General features: G+C 49.0%; 1 protein-coding gene across 7 annotated transcripts in view; it reads right to left on the reverse strand.

The window, feature by feature from the left end:
* ksr2 (kinase suppressor of ras 2) overlaps positions 1-16,796 on the reverse strand; it is a 35,685-nt gene that overhangs the window by 14,893 nt on the left and 3,996 nt on the right. For 3 of the 7 annotated variants that reach the window (XR_009129519.1, XM_058069612.1, XM_058069610.1), the window contains exons 2-6: positions 16,652-16,792; positions 15,902-16,052; positions 8,747-8,782; positions 7,908-8,409; positions 2,258-2,430 (exon numbers count right to left, since the gene is read on the reverse strand). Coding sequence is in view for 6 of the 7 variants with exons in the window: in XM_058069612.1 (XP_057925595.1) it covers positions 2,258-2,430; positions 7,908-8,409; positions 8,747-8,782; positions 15,902-16,052; positions 16,652-16,792 (1,003 nt within the window). In the remaining variant the exon portion in view is untranslated. Of the gene's footprint in view, positions 1-2,257; positions 2,431-7,907; positions 8,410-8,746; positions 8,783-15,901; positions 16,053-16,629; positions 16,793-16,796 lie in introns of all 7 variants that reach the window. The other 4 variants (XM_058069614.1, XM_058069613.1, XM_058069611.1 and 1 more) reach the window with 3 other exon arrangements.

Here is a 16,796-nt window from a genome sequence, read left to right on the forward strand (position 1 = left end):
TATTATTGTTGGTACGTCCCGGATATCTTATTATTTATTGTTGGTACGTCCCGGATGTCTTATTATCCACAGCCGACAAAGGCAGGAAAACAAAAAAGATTGCAGTTTCTCCTCCAGTTTGGTGTTTATGTTGATTGATTAATAATCGATTGATTGATTGATCGATCGATCGGTCAGTCGACATCGCTGGTGTAGACAGTTGGGTCACGAAAAGGACAATAAAAGCCGTTGTGGTGGCCGTTCAATCATCAATCAGCGGCCGGCCATCTTGACTTGTTGACGCGGCTAATCTCATCCAGGCTCCTGAGAGCCACCCCTCCTCATCCTGCTCGCCCCCGGGGGCCTCGGGCGTATCGTGTGCATGCCCACGTCTCCATTCCACTCCATCACGCCCATCAGTCACGCCGGTATCTCAATCCTGGGCAGGAAGTGACATCAGCACACACCACCGGACGTCTTAATCCACTTTCTTCTTCCTCATCACGCTGGGTCACATGACCAGCAGCTGCCCGTGTGCGGATGCAGGAGAGGCGCCCGGCGCGCACGGTGGGTGTACCCGTGCAGATACAAGTGGCGCCCCGGAGGCTCTTCTGTTGATTAGACATTCCGACAAGAAGCCTCTCCACGCCACGATGACGGCGACGTCAGGGCCATGGGGGGTTGGGGGTGGGTTTGGGTTGTTATTAGTATTTGTGAAGTAGGAACTCAGACATCATCCACGGAGACAACGCACACCAGGCCGGGCTGCGCTGTTGCCATGGAAACCGACACACAGCCAATCCACGCCAAAAAGGCCCTCATCACAACTTTTATTCTTCCACGCTCATCTCAGCACCTGAACGCCTCAGGGCAGGGCTGCCCAAAGTGTGGCCTGGGGGCCATCGGCAGCACCTTGGACAAGATGAGGTCTCTTTGGGGACGCTAAAAAGTTGCTGAATGTTGAATGTGTCGAAAATATGACGGCAGTCAAGGAATAAAGTCCAAATATTACAGGAATAAAAGATTTGGAAAAAGAAGAGCAAAAATCATAAATATTCACAGAAAACATTGAACATGAAAAGTCATAATTTGATGAGAAAATTAGGAATTTTAGCAGTGTCGTGGAGAAATATTCAAGAAGTAAAAGCTTTTGGTAAGCTGGCCCTTGGAAAAAGGAATAAAATCACATCCTGTATTATTCAAATGCAACTTGAAAGCATCGCCTGTATGCTTAAAAAAGGTTGCATGATGGCCGCAGTTTGACCCTGGAACAGACTATAATAATAATAATAAATAATAATAATAGCTTTGCCTGAAAGGCAGCAGCTGTACCTTTACACCACGGGGACCGCTGGTCTCTTGCAGGCTTGAAGCAGAGGTTGACTTGTTTAAGCCGATTAGCCAAACACGGCATGCTATACGAGTCGGCTTCAATCGGAACGGCGGCGGCCAGGTTGCGGTAATCAAGCAGCGGATGTCAGCATGAGTCCCAGCAGGCGTCGGGACAAATGGCGCTACTATTGACGAGCGAGGCTTCGCGTCGGCCGTGGTTCGACAACGTGGTGACAAAGCGTCCCCGTTGGACGTCCCGCCATGACAAAGGGCCTCCGAGGAGCGTGATTATGTGGCATCACGCCTCGGGCGCTTCGCCCCGAATACCTTTTTCGGCGACACTAAGCACTGACGATAGATCAGCCCTTTCCTCGGCACCCGCTCCATTATTTCATCCGTGGTCTCCTGCGCCGCCCTAATGGCTTCCGCGCCGTTCCCGCCACGCATTAGACACCCCACCTCTGCTCGTTACCGCGAGGCCTCATTGTTCGCTTGTGGCAATTTCCAGCACACTTAAGTGCATCCAGCAAAGGGAGATGGATTATGGAGATGAGGGCCATTATTGTGGGAAAGCGTGGGGGGGCTTTGTTTACGGCGTCAAACAGCGACTCCGCCATGTGGAACAAACACGTTCAGATGCAGAGAAGAAGGAGGAAAATTTCTACCCTTCATGGGGGGGGGGGGGGTCTCAAACCCCCAAAAGTCAGTCAGTACGCCCGTTCCGCAACATCCAAACGAACCTCAAGAACCCGTGTTCACAGACAAACAGGAAGTGAAGGCCAAGCCTCGTATTCTGCTGAGCTCCTCCAAGGTTCAACATGACAGACATGGGACAGATAGACGGGAACGAGTTGCGAAGCATTCCCGACCACGCCATAGGATGTGGGCGGGCCTGCAGACATACGCATGGAGGAAAATGACAAGATGAGACGGCGGGAAGGCTCACTTGCAGAGGGCGTTTCGGCGTGCACAGGAGGCGTGGATGGGACGAAGGAGGGGAAGAAGAAGGACCTCAGGGAGCGCTCGGTGTGCAGGGGTGAGCGCTGCGTGGGCAGGTTCTCACAGCTTCCCACGCTGCTGTGGATCTTAAGGTTCAGGGGCTTGGTCTTCTTCTTGGCTCTGGGGGAGACAAAAAGGAAAGACTCGCAGTCCTGCTCATTCTACCGTAATCACGCACCTCCAGCTCGACTTCCACGTTTGGCCTGTGTCTAGTGTGTAGGTGTATGAGGAGGTTGCCTACAGCCACACCCATGTCTCTGCGGACTGGGGAAGGGTGTAGTTAGAAGTTGCGGTGACGCCAGAAGACGTCAGGAAAGGAAGGAAAGGATCTTCATTTCATTCATCATCTGGAACATTCAAGCCAAAAGAGCACTTGTGATGAAATGCCCCCACCCCCCCTTTCACCGACTCATTCAATTAAAGCTGAAACCAGCACTTCATACACCCCTGCCTCCAACCCCCTGCACTGAGGAAGCAGGTTAGCGCTCCTCCGTCACGTCACCTTTGTCAGCCATTCCGATTGGGCCACTTACGTGCGTGCATGCGTGCGCCATCCGAGTAAAAATTAAAGCATTCATCTGGCGGGATGTGGCGGCGACGAGTCAAGAAAAGGACCTGTGGGAGGGGGGGGGGGGGGGGGGGGGGGGGTCCTGATTTTGTGCGACTTCTCGTGCAGCGGGAGTACCGACTGACATCATCAGCACGTCTTCACGCTCCGCTCGGAAAGATCGGGAAAATCAACTTCCAGCCGGACAGAAATCAAATGATGGTTTTGATTGGACGTCGCTTCCCTGCTCACGTGGATTCCCACCCAGGATGCAGTGGGAACTGTGAGACCACCATTCCACCTTCACCACAAAGTAGGGGGTACGTGCATGTACTAGTATATCATTTTATGGCAGTACACTACAACGTTATGAAGGGAAATAGTGTACTTGTATGAACTAGTATATCATTATATACTAGTATATGATGCATACTGAATACTGCATATGGAAGGCCGTCAGCCATGATATTTCACGTAGTAAAATGGAGATATTTACCAACCACCCCCCACCCCCCCCCCCCCCCCCCCACAAGGGTGTCTGATGACACTAGGGGTCAGGGGTCAGAGTGCCGATCAACAAGGAAGGTCGCCACGGGAGACAACCTTGGGCTGAAGGTCAGCAGCTGAGTCTCGCGTGAGGATTTTTTTTCCCCACTTGACAAGATGGAATAGAAATGTGACCCGCAGGTAACCATGGCAACTCACCTGCTAACACCATCAGGTGTTTACACGCTGCATCAGTTGCTATAGCAACCACACCGCTCTCTATACAGGCTATCCACGGGTAATAAGAGTCATCATCTCATGACAAAATACTGCAATCTGAGCCCATCACTTGGGGGGGAAGTACTGCAATGATACCTTTAGCAACACGTGTACTTTTCCGAGGTAAATTCATGGACTGAACTCGACAAAAGACTGCAATTACACGAGACAAACACTTGGTATCATGACAAAAACTAAGAAATACGAGAAATGTAGTCGGGAAAAGGAAAAGCTGGAATTCTGATCGAAGATTGACTTCATTTCACAACAATAAAGTCAGGATACTTTCAGGGACCAAAGTACAATTTTACAGTGGTGAAGGAATAAGTCCTGATTTAGCAAGAATAACTTTTGTCATATTTCAACTATATAGCCAGAATATTTCAAGAAAAGAGTAGAAAGAGTAATCCTTCTGAGAAATGACAAAAAAAAGTCCTAATATTAGATATTAGACAATAGAATAAGAAGAATCAGTTAATAAAGTGGGAATATTATGAGTGGCAAAAACCAAAAGGCGTCTCTGTGCTGCCTTCACTAGGCTTGAAGGAACGGGAAATTCCAACTATTAAATGTGTGAGTAGTAAATAAAGACAAGCAAGGGAGGGGTGTGATTAGCAGGCTAAAACAATAAGGTCTTTATTTGCACGGCAGGGAGACGGGTTGCCATGGCGCCGTGATGATCTTTGTGCTACAGCAGCTCGTCGTGAGGCGGTGCAGGTGTTTGAGGTGTGCCGACGTGCTCGGCGGCTGACCTTTGCGTCTTCTGGCTGGGAGATGTTCATCATCTGCCTGTCACTCATCAGCACCGCCGCATCATCTCCATCACATTGTCTCTACGAACAACCTATTCTTATATGGAGGAGGAGGAGGCTCCAGCCGCGCACCCCGGCAGAAGACAGCGCCATGGGGAAATGACAAGCCCCCCCCCCAAAAAGAGGGAAGGGGAAGCGATATTATATTACAGTAATAAAGTCTTCATATGACAGTAATAAAGTCTTCATATTAAGGTAATAAAGTCTTCATATCACCAGAAAAGCATTGGTGAAGATGATTGGAGAAGAAAGTTATGAGTTTGGGTAAAACCGAGCCAAGTCGGAAGTTATAATCGTAGTTTTCCCCTCCAGCGTATGACAAAGCTGAGACGCACGATGAGATGTATCACTCTTAGCAGAAGTGGAAGAGTTGCATCCTATCATTTCAAAGCCCCCCACCACCACGGGCAAGACCAAAGAGCTGCACGAGAGTATTTATATTCTCCACTAGGAAACAAAGCAAAAAAAACCACCCCAAAAGCAAACACGCCCGCCTCCCAGAAGTGCGGCGGCGCCAAAGCGGAGAAGTCATTTGGCCTTTAGCGTGCTAGCAATAGCGCTCATTAACATCCGCCACGCGCTTCATGAATGGACTCTCCAGCTCAAAGAGCCTCTCGGCTGTGAAAAGGCCATGGAGGGAGAGGGAGCGGCGGCACTCGGGTCCCAAAAATAACGACGGGAGACGGCGCGGACGATGTACTTGTCTGGAGACGAACGTTGAAGTGGCGCCGGCTGGTCTGGCGGACGCGTACCACCAGGAGACGTCGCAAATGACTCCCTCGTTGAAAGACAACCCCAGGACCTGGAGCTGGGGTCAAAGGTCATTGGAAGGCCATTTTCAGGACTAATCCATCACCTCCCTTATTTGTTTGCTTTACTTTCAAATGCTGGCTTTAAGGTTTAGGCTTCGCTACACATCTTGAAGACGCCTCATCAGTTGTCCTCCTATGAAGATTACTAATTCATGTGTGAACAATGAAGACACGTTCTGGAAAGAAGCATGATGGTATGAAGCCTCATCCGGCCGGCACGCATCAGCAGGCCCGAGTCCCTCCCCTCGACACGCCATGCATATTCATGCGCACAGCGGCGCTGCATTATGCGGCTGTAATGAGATAACGTGTCATATCTCATTTGGATGGCCGCTAGAAAATGTCTCCAGGGGTCAGAGGGTAATCCCTGGTTATTGTGTCCTGGCCACCGTGCCAGGCAATTAAGCCGCCCACAACGAGGGCCTGAGGAGCCATGAGAGCTTATTAAAAAGCCCGAGGTGGTTTCGGGAGGAGACGTGGAGGAGATATTTTACAGCAGCAGCAAAAGCTCGGCTTTTCTGTGATTCCCTGTTAGTGTCGGCGGCCGTTTTAAAGCCTATTTTCAGACTATTTTGGGAAAACAAACGCAACACGATGGCGACTGTAGGGAAGGAAGCGCTAAACCAATCATCCATCCATTTTCCATGCCGCTTAGTTTGCTTCGTTTGGGCCCTGTCTATTCTGCCTAGCAACAAGAGTCCATGCTAGCATCCATTCATCTTCTCCTGCTTATCCAGGTCGGGGTCTCAGGGGCTGAGAGACATAGTCTCTCCAACACGTCTTGGGTCTTCCCTGAGGCCCCTACTGGTCAGATGTGCCCTTGACACCGGGGGGTGGTGTCCGGGAGGCATCCTGACCAGAAGCCCGAGGCACCTCATCTAGCTATGCGGAGGAGTAGCTTCTGCTCCGAGTTTCTCCAGATGACAGTGCTTCTCACCTTGTCTCTCAGGGAGAACCCGGCCACCCCACTTGTACCGCCATCCATAACCATAGGTGAGGGTGGGAACCTAGATGCCCCCCCTTCACAGTAACAGACCCATAAAGACGCCGCACCAATCCACCTGTCCATCTCGTGTTCCATCAAAGACCTCCACTTGGGGTAGGAACTCATCCTTGGCCCATCGGCAAAAGCAGAGACCCGATCCTGCAGCCACCAAACCGGAACGCCCTGGATGCACCTAGAACAGAATGGGTGGCAAGGGCCAGGCCTGGCGGAGTCCGACCCTCACTGGAAACGTGTCTACAGTGGAGGGACCGCCTGAACTAGGTGGTCTAGGACCACCTGAATTAGGTGGTCTGGGACCCCCTGAACTAGGTGGTCTGGGACCCCATGTTCCCGGAGTACTTCCCACGCTATGCTCGGTAAACCAATGAGCTGACATGTGACCTCGTCTTTGGGAAGACCTTCCCGGGAAAAGGTTCTGTTTCTTTGGGCTCCATGAATTCTGCCTAGCAACAAGAAGCCGTGCAAGCACGGAGCAATTGTACTGGTTAAATGCACATGGCCACGATGTGCCACAACAAGAAAGCAGCCGTGTGATGCTCATCAAGGATGTTCTACCTCAACCCTGTCAGGTGGATGAATGGTTTCCAGGCCCGTGGATTGCAGTCTGCTGCTCAGGGACCGGTAATCAATTCTCTAATGCTGTTCAGCGCCAGCGTGATCATGGCGGCCCAGATGACTGTCAGCAAGTGTGGCGGTAATAGAGCACTGTCATCTAATGGCATTATCGGAATGGGCGCAGTCCCCCCGGGGCTGGCTCTGGTTCCTGATTAGCCGGCAGTGGCGGACTCTGTTTATGGCAAAATCTGATCAGCATAGCAGCAGACGCAAACACCGACGGTCAGCAACTGCCCCCCGCCCCCCCGGCCTCCTATCTGGACCTTGTCCGTGAGTTCCAATGATGGGACTCCAGGAAAGAACGCGATGGAGATCTTTGGAGCCGCTACGTTATCGGTCACCCTACCGCCATGATGGATTTATAGCGCCAACTTCTTCTCATTCAAATAACGCTAACCTCTGCAGCCTGGGGAACCTCACTCCATTGCCTCCCTTCCCTTCTGAACAGTTTTACCAACACAGTACAGCACAGCACTCCTGTCATACACACGATCTTTGACTCACGTTTTTGCAGTACAGTGCAGAGTGTGTCAAATAGAGGATCTTTGATAGGCTTGTCAGCAGAGCACTTGTCTGTCATCCAGAACATCTTTGATTTGTGTTTTAGAGAGTGCTCCTCTCATATAGAGGATCTTTGACTTGTGCTTTTGCAATAGGCCCTGACAAACAGCAGAGTGCTTCTCTTACATAGAGAATCTTTGAAGAGTGTTTTTTCCAGAATGCTTTTGTCATACATAGGATCTTTGACAAGTGTTTTTGTCCTTAAAACAGCAGAGCATGTGTATGTCATATAGAGGATCTTTGACTCACGTTTTAGAGCTTGATGAACAGAAGAGTGGTCCTCTCCTGTAGAGGATCTTAGCCTCGTGCTTTTACAGTCTGTACTGAGAAACAGAAGCGTGCTCCTGTGGCAGGTGTTATGCCGTGCGTTTAGAGAAGGTTTGCAGGTACGATGGCGCCACGATAGAGAAATGTGTGAACGTTGAATGTTGAGCTGAGAGATCAATAAAGATCCGGCTGACGGACACAGAGCGACTTACTTTGGCATCTGCGCGTCGTCCAAGCGGTTCCCCAGCTGGAACTCGTGGGATTTGCTGCGGTGCAGGGCGGTGAAGCCCGGCAGTAGGTGGATCAGCTTGCGACTGGGCGGCGGCGGCGTTCCCGGGGCCTTCACTTTGTTCCTTCGCCGCATGGGCGGAGTGCCGGGCGGGGTCATGGTGTTGAACACCAGGGGAGTCCGAGGAGGCGTGTGGCCAAAATGTCTCTGGCGAGGCGATGGGGGTAGCGAGCGGGGACCAGAGTCCAGGGTGGGCAGGAGTCCCGTGGAGGGGCTGTCCACGGTCAGTCGATCTGTGTACAGAGGGGGCGCCGGGGCCTGGAGGCTGTGGCACATGTGCTGGTTGGACTTGGACTGGACCTTGGGGCTTTGGGACAGCTGGAAGCGGATCCACTGGCTTGCCTCTGGCTGACCCACGGGGGTGTTCTCCTTGCCCGACTCGGAGGTAGGCCACTGGATGGACCAGTCCTGCTTGGTCTGGCTCCCTGTGAACCACATACAACGTCTTGAGAACTACCAGCAGCGTGAGCAGTTAGCATCCTGCAGTTTGTCTGTCTCTAATTCTTCCTGTCTCTAATGTGCTCATAGAGCACTTTCTCATGTACTCCAGATGATGAAAGACTCTGGAGAATGCTTTGGGTCAATGAGATGGCTCCTTCATGCACGTCATACTTCCTGGGCGGCTACTGGCTTATGAAGCATGAACGTGGGCGGTGAGCTTGCTGGCGGCCAATGAATGAGCTTTAACGTGCAGCGGTGGCAAAATGGAAGACAAAGCAAAAGGAGAGGAAGCACGGCGGGCAAACAGCGGCCATACTTTACCTCCGTTACTGTGCAACCTATCCTCCTCAAGTTGCTCTTCGGAAAGACACAAAGAAATAGAAGGAATTTCTTTATTCCTCTTTATTGGAAAGAGAATCAATTAATGATCCATAACCAGATATTATTATTAATAGCGCTGCTGTTTCGTGTTTGAATACAACCTATTACTCATCCAAAAATATGTACATTTGGGCAAAAAGTTCATTCAAAAAGAAATGACGTTAAAAGTCAGAATTACACAACGGAATGTCAAAAAAATTCAAAATGATGACATTTTTAAAAAAATGATGAATAAAATGAAAGCAAAAAACTGAAACATTTCGGTCTACATTGGGACTTGTTTGTTCTAATGATGATATATTGGGTAATATGAGTGTAAATGTGACTTCAGGGGTGCTATGTCCCGCCTGGAGGGCTCTAATCATGCCAACAGTGGATAACTACTTGAGTATTCATTTCCTGACACCGACCTACTCTGCATTGCTTTCAGCATCTTTCATACATGAAATAAAGCGGGACAATATCCCGGCGGGTCAAAAGGGGCCGCCTTGAGGTGGCTGTTGACCGAGAAGATGGCGTTGATGCAAATCTCTCAGCTCTTGTGCTTATTTTGCTTTGCGGTGGCGGCATCTCGGAGGAGAGACGAGCATCAAAAGCAGACTTCAAAGACAAATGATCAACACCAGCAGCGTCAACTCAACCCGTTTAAAAAAAACACCCCACCCCCAATAAAAGGTCCCAACTGAGTTTCTGAACTGAGTTTCTGAGTGAAAAAGGAGCCAACTGTGAGTAAGATGACGCTGCGAGGCGAGGGACACGGCGACTCATCTTTTTTTAAATTTAGTCGCATTCAAGACACGCCTCCGTTTACTTTGAAGTTGAACGTCTCCTGGTTGGAATCCATCAGAGGGATACAAACACAACCCGCATCTTTGGTGTTAGGCTCGCCCAATAACAGTCATGCTGCTGCTAGTGTCACTGTCTGGGGCTGCATGAGTGCTGCCGGCACTGGCGGAGTAGTGGTGCATTGCGGGACATACCGCCACTTTGGACCACTCTTTGGGCATGTTACTGAGGTGTACTCGCTTTTCTCACCAGCTGTGTAGACAATGTGCCGGCAGCACTCGTGCACCTGCATCACTGAGCTTGACTGTAGGTATGATACAATTATTTTGAGCCTCACTTGTGTTGCCAGCTATTTGACCAATAATGTGCTGGCAGCATTCGTGCACACGACCCTGCCATGCGTCAATAATGTGCTGTGTTTGACAGCAAATACATCCTGCTATCCAAGCTGTACGACTACAGGAGTGTATTTCTATCGTTTTGTCCCTGACAAGCAACTTCTGTCGGACCGTATCTAAAATTTGCCAAATGATGTTGTTGACAGGGGCGGCACGGTGGTCTAGGGGTTAGCGCACAGACCTCACAGCTAGGAGACCAGGGTTCAATTCCACCCTCGGGCATCTCTGTGTGGAGTTTGCATGTTCTCCCCGTGCATGCGTGGGTTTTCTCCGGGTACTCCGGTTTCCTCCCACATTCCAAAAACATGCTAGGTTAATTGGCGACTCCAAATTGTCCATAGGTATGAATGTGAGTGTGAATGGTTGTTTGTCTATGTGTGCCCTGTGATTGGCTGGCGACCAGTCCAGGGTGTACCCCGCCTTACGCCCGAAGACAGCTGGGATAGGCTCCAGCACCCCCCGCGACCCTCGTGAGGAAAAAGCGGTAGAAAATGAATGAATGAATGAATGTTGTTGACAGCGCTGTGAAAGGTTCCCATCTTCCAAGTGTAATTTAATCCAAAAAAATATTTCTTTCCGAGCCGGCGGTGGCCTTAAGAGATGGACCCCCACCTCCAGTGACATCGCTCATCACCCGACACCATTGATATCTCTCAACCAACTGGAATCACACTCACACCATGTTAGGAGTCAATCTCCCCCGCCGCAGCAGCGAGTATCTTAGCAACGATCCGAGCCGAGGCGGAGCGCTAATGAACATCCACATCTGCACCGTCTCACCTGAGCCAGGAGCCTCGGGCTAAATGAGGCAGAGGCGACAAAGTGGTGGACGCCTGAGCGCTTTGCTGTGCTCATTTGTCATAAAGTTGAACCGGGTGCGCTCACATTCAGTCCATGCGGTTCACTTCTTGGCCAATTTCAACCGGGAAAGTTTCAGGGAAGGACTTGAGTGTGTTTGTCAGGTGATGCTGAGGTTGGGCCCGCCCTTCACCGGTTGCCGGGCAACTGGATGGCCAAAAACATCACCCCAGTTTGACATTCTCACGCCTCCACTTGGGTGTTTTTTCATTTGGCTTCCATGTGGCAGCGTTCCGACTCAATGAATCCAAAAAACACCTTCATTGTCACGGACGCAAAGATTCCCAGGCTCGGAGCTAAACCTGAATCCGATCCGTTAGCCCACAGACACGCTAACATCAGCAGATGGGGACCCTCGCTCCATTCACCGTCACCTTTAAAGGATGAACTCCTTCAAAGGTCTTTTGCTTTTTCTTTAGCTTTTACACTGCAACGTTTTGTCCATAAGAGGGCTCGACGAGAGAAGAACGTCCCCTGCTTGTTAGCACAGCTAACACAGACGCAGCCCGTTTAGCTAGTATGTCAACATGGGAAAAGCAGGTGGCTAAAATTAAGTTGGGCTAACTTCCCTGGCCTTGGCAACCTCAGTCCATTCACCCAAACCCTCACCCTCCTGCCGTCTTTGTCTCTCATTTGGATTTCTTCCACAGCCCGTTTAGGCGGCAAGTCAACGTTCCGATATGCTAACTTTGCAGAATTCCACATTCCTACTTGTACATACTTTGCTCAATCTCCACACTGAGATTTGGAGATGAGCGTGGTTAGCTGAGCATCACAGGATGAATTCTACACCTGTGTTTTGCTTTTTCTTTGGCTTTTGTGGGTGACAGCTCAGCAAAGGACGTCACCTGACCATCCTCGCTTGTTAGCAAATTCCTCAACAGTCCTCATTCTCAACCGCCCCCTCCCCCGACTTCCTGGTCTTACTCATGCGGGCCCCCTTGGTGCCGTCTAGGCCCGGAGAGGCGGACTCCTTCCCTGGTGGAGAGGACACCTGCGGAGCAAGGTGGCCATCAGCACCATTAGCCTGATCTACAGCAGGTCTAACATGCGAAAAAGCAGCGAGCAGCTGCCTCTGAAACCTATGACTCATCCTCCCTGCGCCCGGCGGACCGCAGTCCCAGGAGCTCGTAGCGAAGAATTCTATTAGTTTCCATCCTACACCATCACGCCATGTGCAGCCCTTCCACCTCTCCTCTGATGCCGTGTCTAATCCGTCCCGGATTGTAGCCACCAACCATGCCGGCCTGTTTTATATAATTCACCCCATGAGTCATGACACAGGGACAACATATTCTCTCACACATACATAATCTTTAATCCTCCTGGCGGCTTCCAAACGCTCCTATAGGACCGGATTCTCCATCCCAGTTGGTAAAAATAACACCCCAAAGCTCTCAGGAGCTTCTTTAACCTGTTCAAACCACACACTGGACACATCACACAAGGGACGACACATTTATTTCTGATGACATGCTATTGAAGTTAAGATGCGCTAACTTCACCAGACTCGGGAACCTCACTCCATTCACCCTAGCCCCGCTGTTCTCCTTACATTTGCCTCCCATTTGGATTTCTTCCGCAGCCTGTTTAGACAGCAAGTCAACATATGAAAAGGAGAGTGCTAAAGCTATGATGTGCTAACTTCACCGGCCTTGGGAACCTCACTCCATTCACCCTAAGCCTGCTGTTCTCTTTTTGTTTACCTCCCATGTGGATTCTTGGATCGTCCCAGCCGATTAGGCAGGAAGCCAACATGTGAAAGGGAAAGTGCCAAAGTTAAAGTGCACTAACTTCACCACACTTGGGAACCTCACTCCATTCACCAGAATCATGTCATAAATAGGCTTTTGTTGTCTTTGTGCAAGCCACGGTGGAACAAACAGGAGAGCTACTTGATGCATTCAACATAAATACACAGGAAGTTGGAACCGGTTCGGGTTAATGCACACTGGTAGCATGTCAATGGAGTGAGGTTCCCACATCTGGTGTGGTTAGCATGTCAGGAAAGTGACTTTTTAACGCCTCTTCATGAGCAGCAAATGAATATGCCACCACTTGGCCCATTGAAGGCTTTGCTACACATCTTAAAGCAAAGCTCTGCCAACTATCCGTCAGCCAGAGACAGACATGGGAGCGCTACTTTGAATCATTTCCTTGTTCTTTCCGACTAGGCTAAGCTGGCACGATGTACTTGTACGCACATCGTATCGGACCGGTACCAAGATGTTCCATATCAGCCGCCACTGCCGCCATGACGTCAACATCAAAGGATCACAGGCCTCATTTAGAAAAAATGCTTACACACAAAACGGGGCTTGAAAGCTGTGTACGCCATGTGGCAACGTGGACACATATTAGACGCGGTGGAGTGAAACCGTATGGTAGAAATAAAGGTGCAATGGAAGCCGATAGAGATGGATCCATCATTGACGAGCAACATTTGTGGAAAGTCTTGTTATTTATTTGACACTGAGCATTACGCACCATGACGCATATCCTGACTAAAATAAAGCTAGATGAAAAAGACAAAGCAGCCTTCAATGACAAACATGAACATATCACATAAACATCAGGCTAGCTCGTCAATCATCACATGGATTAAGTTTACGAGGCACAGCTAATCTCCTTCGTGCTCCCTTTATCACTTTTCTTTTGTCTTCGGCTTCATCTTCTCAGCAGCCACGATTCAGAAGAAGCCGGCCAAATGCAACACAGGCTCATGAAGCATGGCAGCAACATCCGTGGTACTTAGCATGGACCGTTGATGGGAAAATGTGGGTTGCCGGAGCTGGTGGGAGGTGAGTCTCGCTACGCAAACGTGTAAGTAGAGTGTGACTATCAAGCTATCTTTGCATTCGGGTGTGCGTACGCACGCTTTTAGAAATGGGAATATTTTGTGGCGTACGCACACTTTTGGTACGACTTCTACGCCATGTTTTATAAAGGAGGCCCATGGTTATCAGGAGGCAGGTTTGTTAACGCAAAGTAGTTTTTAATCACGGTAGCTCGCAAAGACTCCTCTTTGCGAGCACGGCTCTCTTGGAACCGGACTGAGTCACTTTACCGCCTAATTTGATTCATTAGCTCGCTTAATTCCATTCTGGCTTAGCGTGCCAAAGAGTCTGTGAAGGCAATCCAAGGAAGGAAGGAGCTGGGCTGTTTGGAGGAGAAGCAGAAGGAGGAGGAGGAAGAGATGTTGTTGAGGAAAGCAGAGTCCAAAACTTGAATTTGTTTCATTTAACTATGACAAAATGCCTTGTATAATCACCCTCACAATGTCAACGATGGGTGGGTCGATCAAAGTATCATTAGCATTGATACCATGGCTATTTTGTTTATGTATATTGCCTTTATTTGGATTAAAAACTGTATGCCGCAATCGGGAAAACGCCGAAAGAAACAAACAAATGCAGGAGAAGGGAATCATTCTATATTGTCTTTTACGTATATATACACATATATACATTTTTAAATAATAGGTTGATGAAAACACGTGTTCATGATCACAAAATAAAGGGAAAAATCTGAAGAGTATTCAATATTCTTGACAAATGTTCAAGTAAAATGTATTGGCAATACTGGTTGTGTTACAGCTGGACTAGTGGTCTTCTACTGCCCCCATCTGGCCATACGGCATCATTGCAGTGGAAGGAGGAAGTGCAAGGAACATCGACTACCGAAAACCAACAAATACAATCAAAACAACATCCAGTAATATATTGTTAAATAAAAACTGATGAATACAAACACTTTTTTGCCTAAAACCTGTCCTATGTTCATGATCACCAAAAAGGCAGAAATCGCTCAATTGTTCAAGTCAAAACTGTAACGGCAATAGTGGCTCTCCATGAACAGCTTGACTAGTGAGCTTCTACTGCCCCCATTTATATGGCGTCATTGCAGCGGCAAGGCACATGAACGACCGACAACCCACAGGTCGGTCTTTGTCGCCCCCAAGTGTCTCAACTGGGAACAGCAGCCACGGCAGCGCAAACAACACAATGAAAAAACGCGCAGAAAGGAAAATAAGGGGAGGAGGAGAAACAAATAACTTCCTTCATGAATGACACTCGGGGAGATTTTTTTCCAAACATCTTGGAGGCGAGCTGGAGGGGGCGAGTAAACAACAGCTAATGGGAAGCAGGTGTGCCTGCTAATTGCTCCCACTTAGCCTGCTGACTTCCTAGCAACACCAGCACGAACTTTTGATCGAAGTGTACATGGAAATGCCTCAAAGAAGTCACTATTGTGTTGTATTCCCAACCAAACTCCTGTAATGTAGACATTTTTTCTTAACAGTAAAGATAGACATCTTTAGCCTGTGGTTACGATATATATCGCAGTATCGCCCACTATTATCGGATAGGCCGTGAACGCAACATTGGGTTGTGCTTCATGAGGCTGTCAGCAATCATGCAAGAAGCAAAAAAAGACTTAAAAGAGTCTCACCCGCATGCCGTATGACTCTAATATGTTATAATATCCCATAACCGGATACCAATAGTGCTAAACTCTCTCAATACAGTTGGTCTTAGTATTTACTTCCGGGTTTGTTGGCGCTCTACAGGGAACACTACTGACGATTTTACTGCCGGGCATACCCGAGACCAATGAATAAATAAATATATTCTGTGGTGCATTCGGGGATTTTTTTTTAATTTATATATGATGTACATTCTACACACTATACACTCTATATACATGTATTCCCCCCATTTGGTAGTCAATCTGTACCGGAAATGCAATCGGTTCTACGCATGTGCAAAACGCGTCTCCTTCTGGTCGGCCTACTTTTCGGCAGTCACGTGTGTGCATGTGTGCTCTACGTCATCCGTCCATCTATTTTTATGACTTAGTTACAGAGCTCAACGTCAGGCAACGAGAATTGTTTTATGTAGTTCCGTATTTTCTTTCTTCTATCATCCATGGTGCAAGCAGATAAATTAGAAGCCATGACTTCCATGAAGTATGGTTATTGACCAGTTATGTTGGTCCATAAATAAATACAATACAAAATAGCTAGCCGCTAAGCTAGCAGGGAAGATCTTACCCAGCTGGTGGGCCTTCCGGAGGCTGGACAGCGAGGCGTTGAGTCGGGCGCATTCTTCCTGGTTGGCGCCAAACTTTTGCAGGAGCTCAAACACTTGTTGCTCGCTCATGTCCAGCAGACCCTCCAGAGTCACCTCGCCCGGGCTCATATCCTTTGTAGACCCACAAAAAAAGTGTTGAAACCCCCAAATGACCTTCCATTCATGTTGAGTTGCCGTCTCGTGTTTTCATCTTTATCAAAACACACTGGCAACTAATAAACAAAAGCAATTACAAACCGGTAACAAGGCTAGCATGCTAGCTTCCTTAGCATTACCTGGAGCACAGTGTAAACAAAGCCATTTTAAATAAAGTTTCAGACAATGGTGCTGTGAAAAGACATGTGTCAGGATGGCCCGTACTGCGTTCAGGTCCCAGCCGATTTAAGCTGGGTTATGGACCTCGCAGTCGTCACGGGTACTGGACCTTGGACTTGGTCCTTATCTGTCCTACAGACATCAGGAAATACTTCATGAAAAAGCTTTCATGAAAAAGCTTTCATTCTTGTCTGTAGGTGCGGGTTTGAATCCCTTTTCTGACAAAGAGCCCTCTGCCGGATCAATAGCTGCAGTACTGTTTTTGTTTACAATTTCAATCAGAGAAAAGAAAGGGCAAATATGCAAGGCACTGAACGCTACTGTAAATGTCAAAGTCACATGTTGAAGTATTACTGTTATACTGAAGCATTACCCGTTAGGACTGTTGGCCCCACCTGCGTGACCTCCTTCCTCAGGTTGACGATACGGAACCAGTGCCCGAGGCGAGGGAAGTCCTCCAGCTCGGTGCTTCGCTCCTCTAAGGCCACTTTGCACTTGCAGGACAGCTGGCGGCTGAAGTACTTGACCAGCTTCCCCTGG

The sequence above is a fragment of the Doryrhamphus excisus genome, chromosome 4, assembly GCF_030265055.1.
Source record: "Doryrhamphus excisus isolate RoL2022-K1 chromosome 4, RoL_Dexc_1.0, whole genome shotgun sequence".
In the NCBI taxonomy this organism is placed as follows: Eukaryota; Metazoa; Chordata; class Actinopteri; order Syngnathiformes; family Syngnathidae; genus Doryrhamphus; species Doryrhamphus excisus.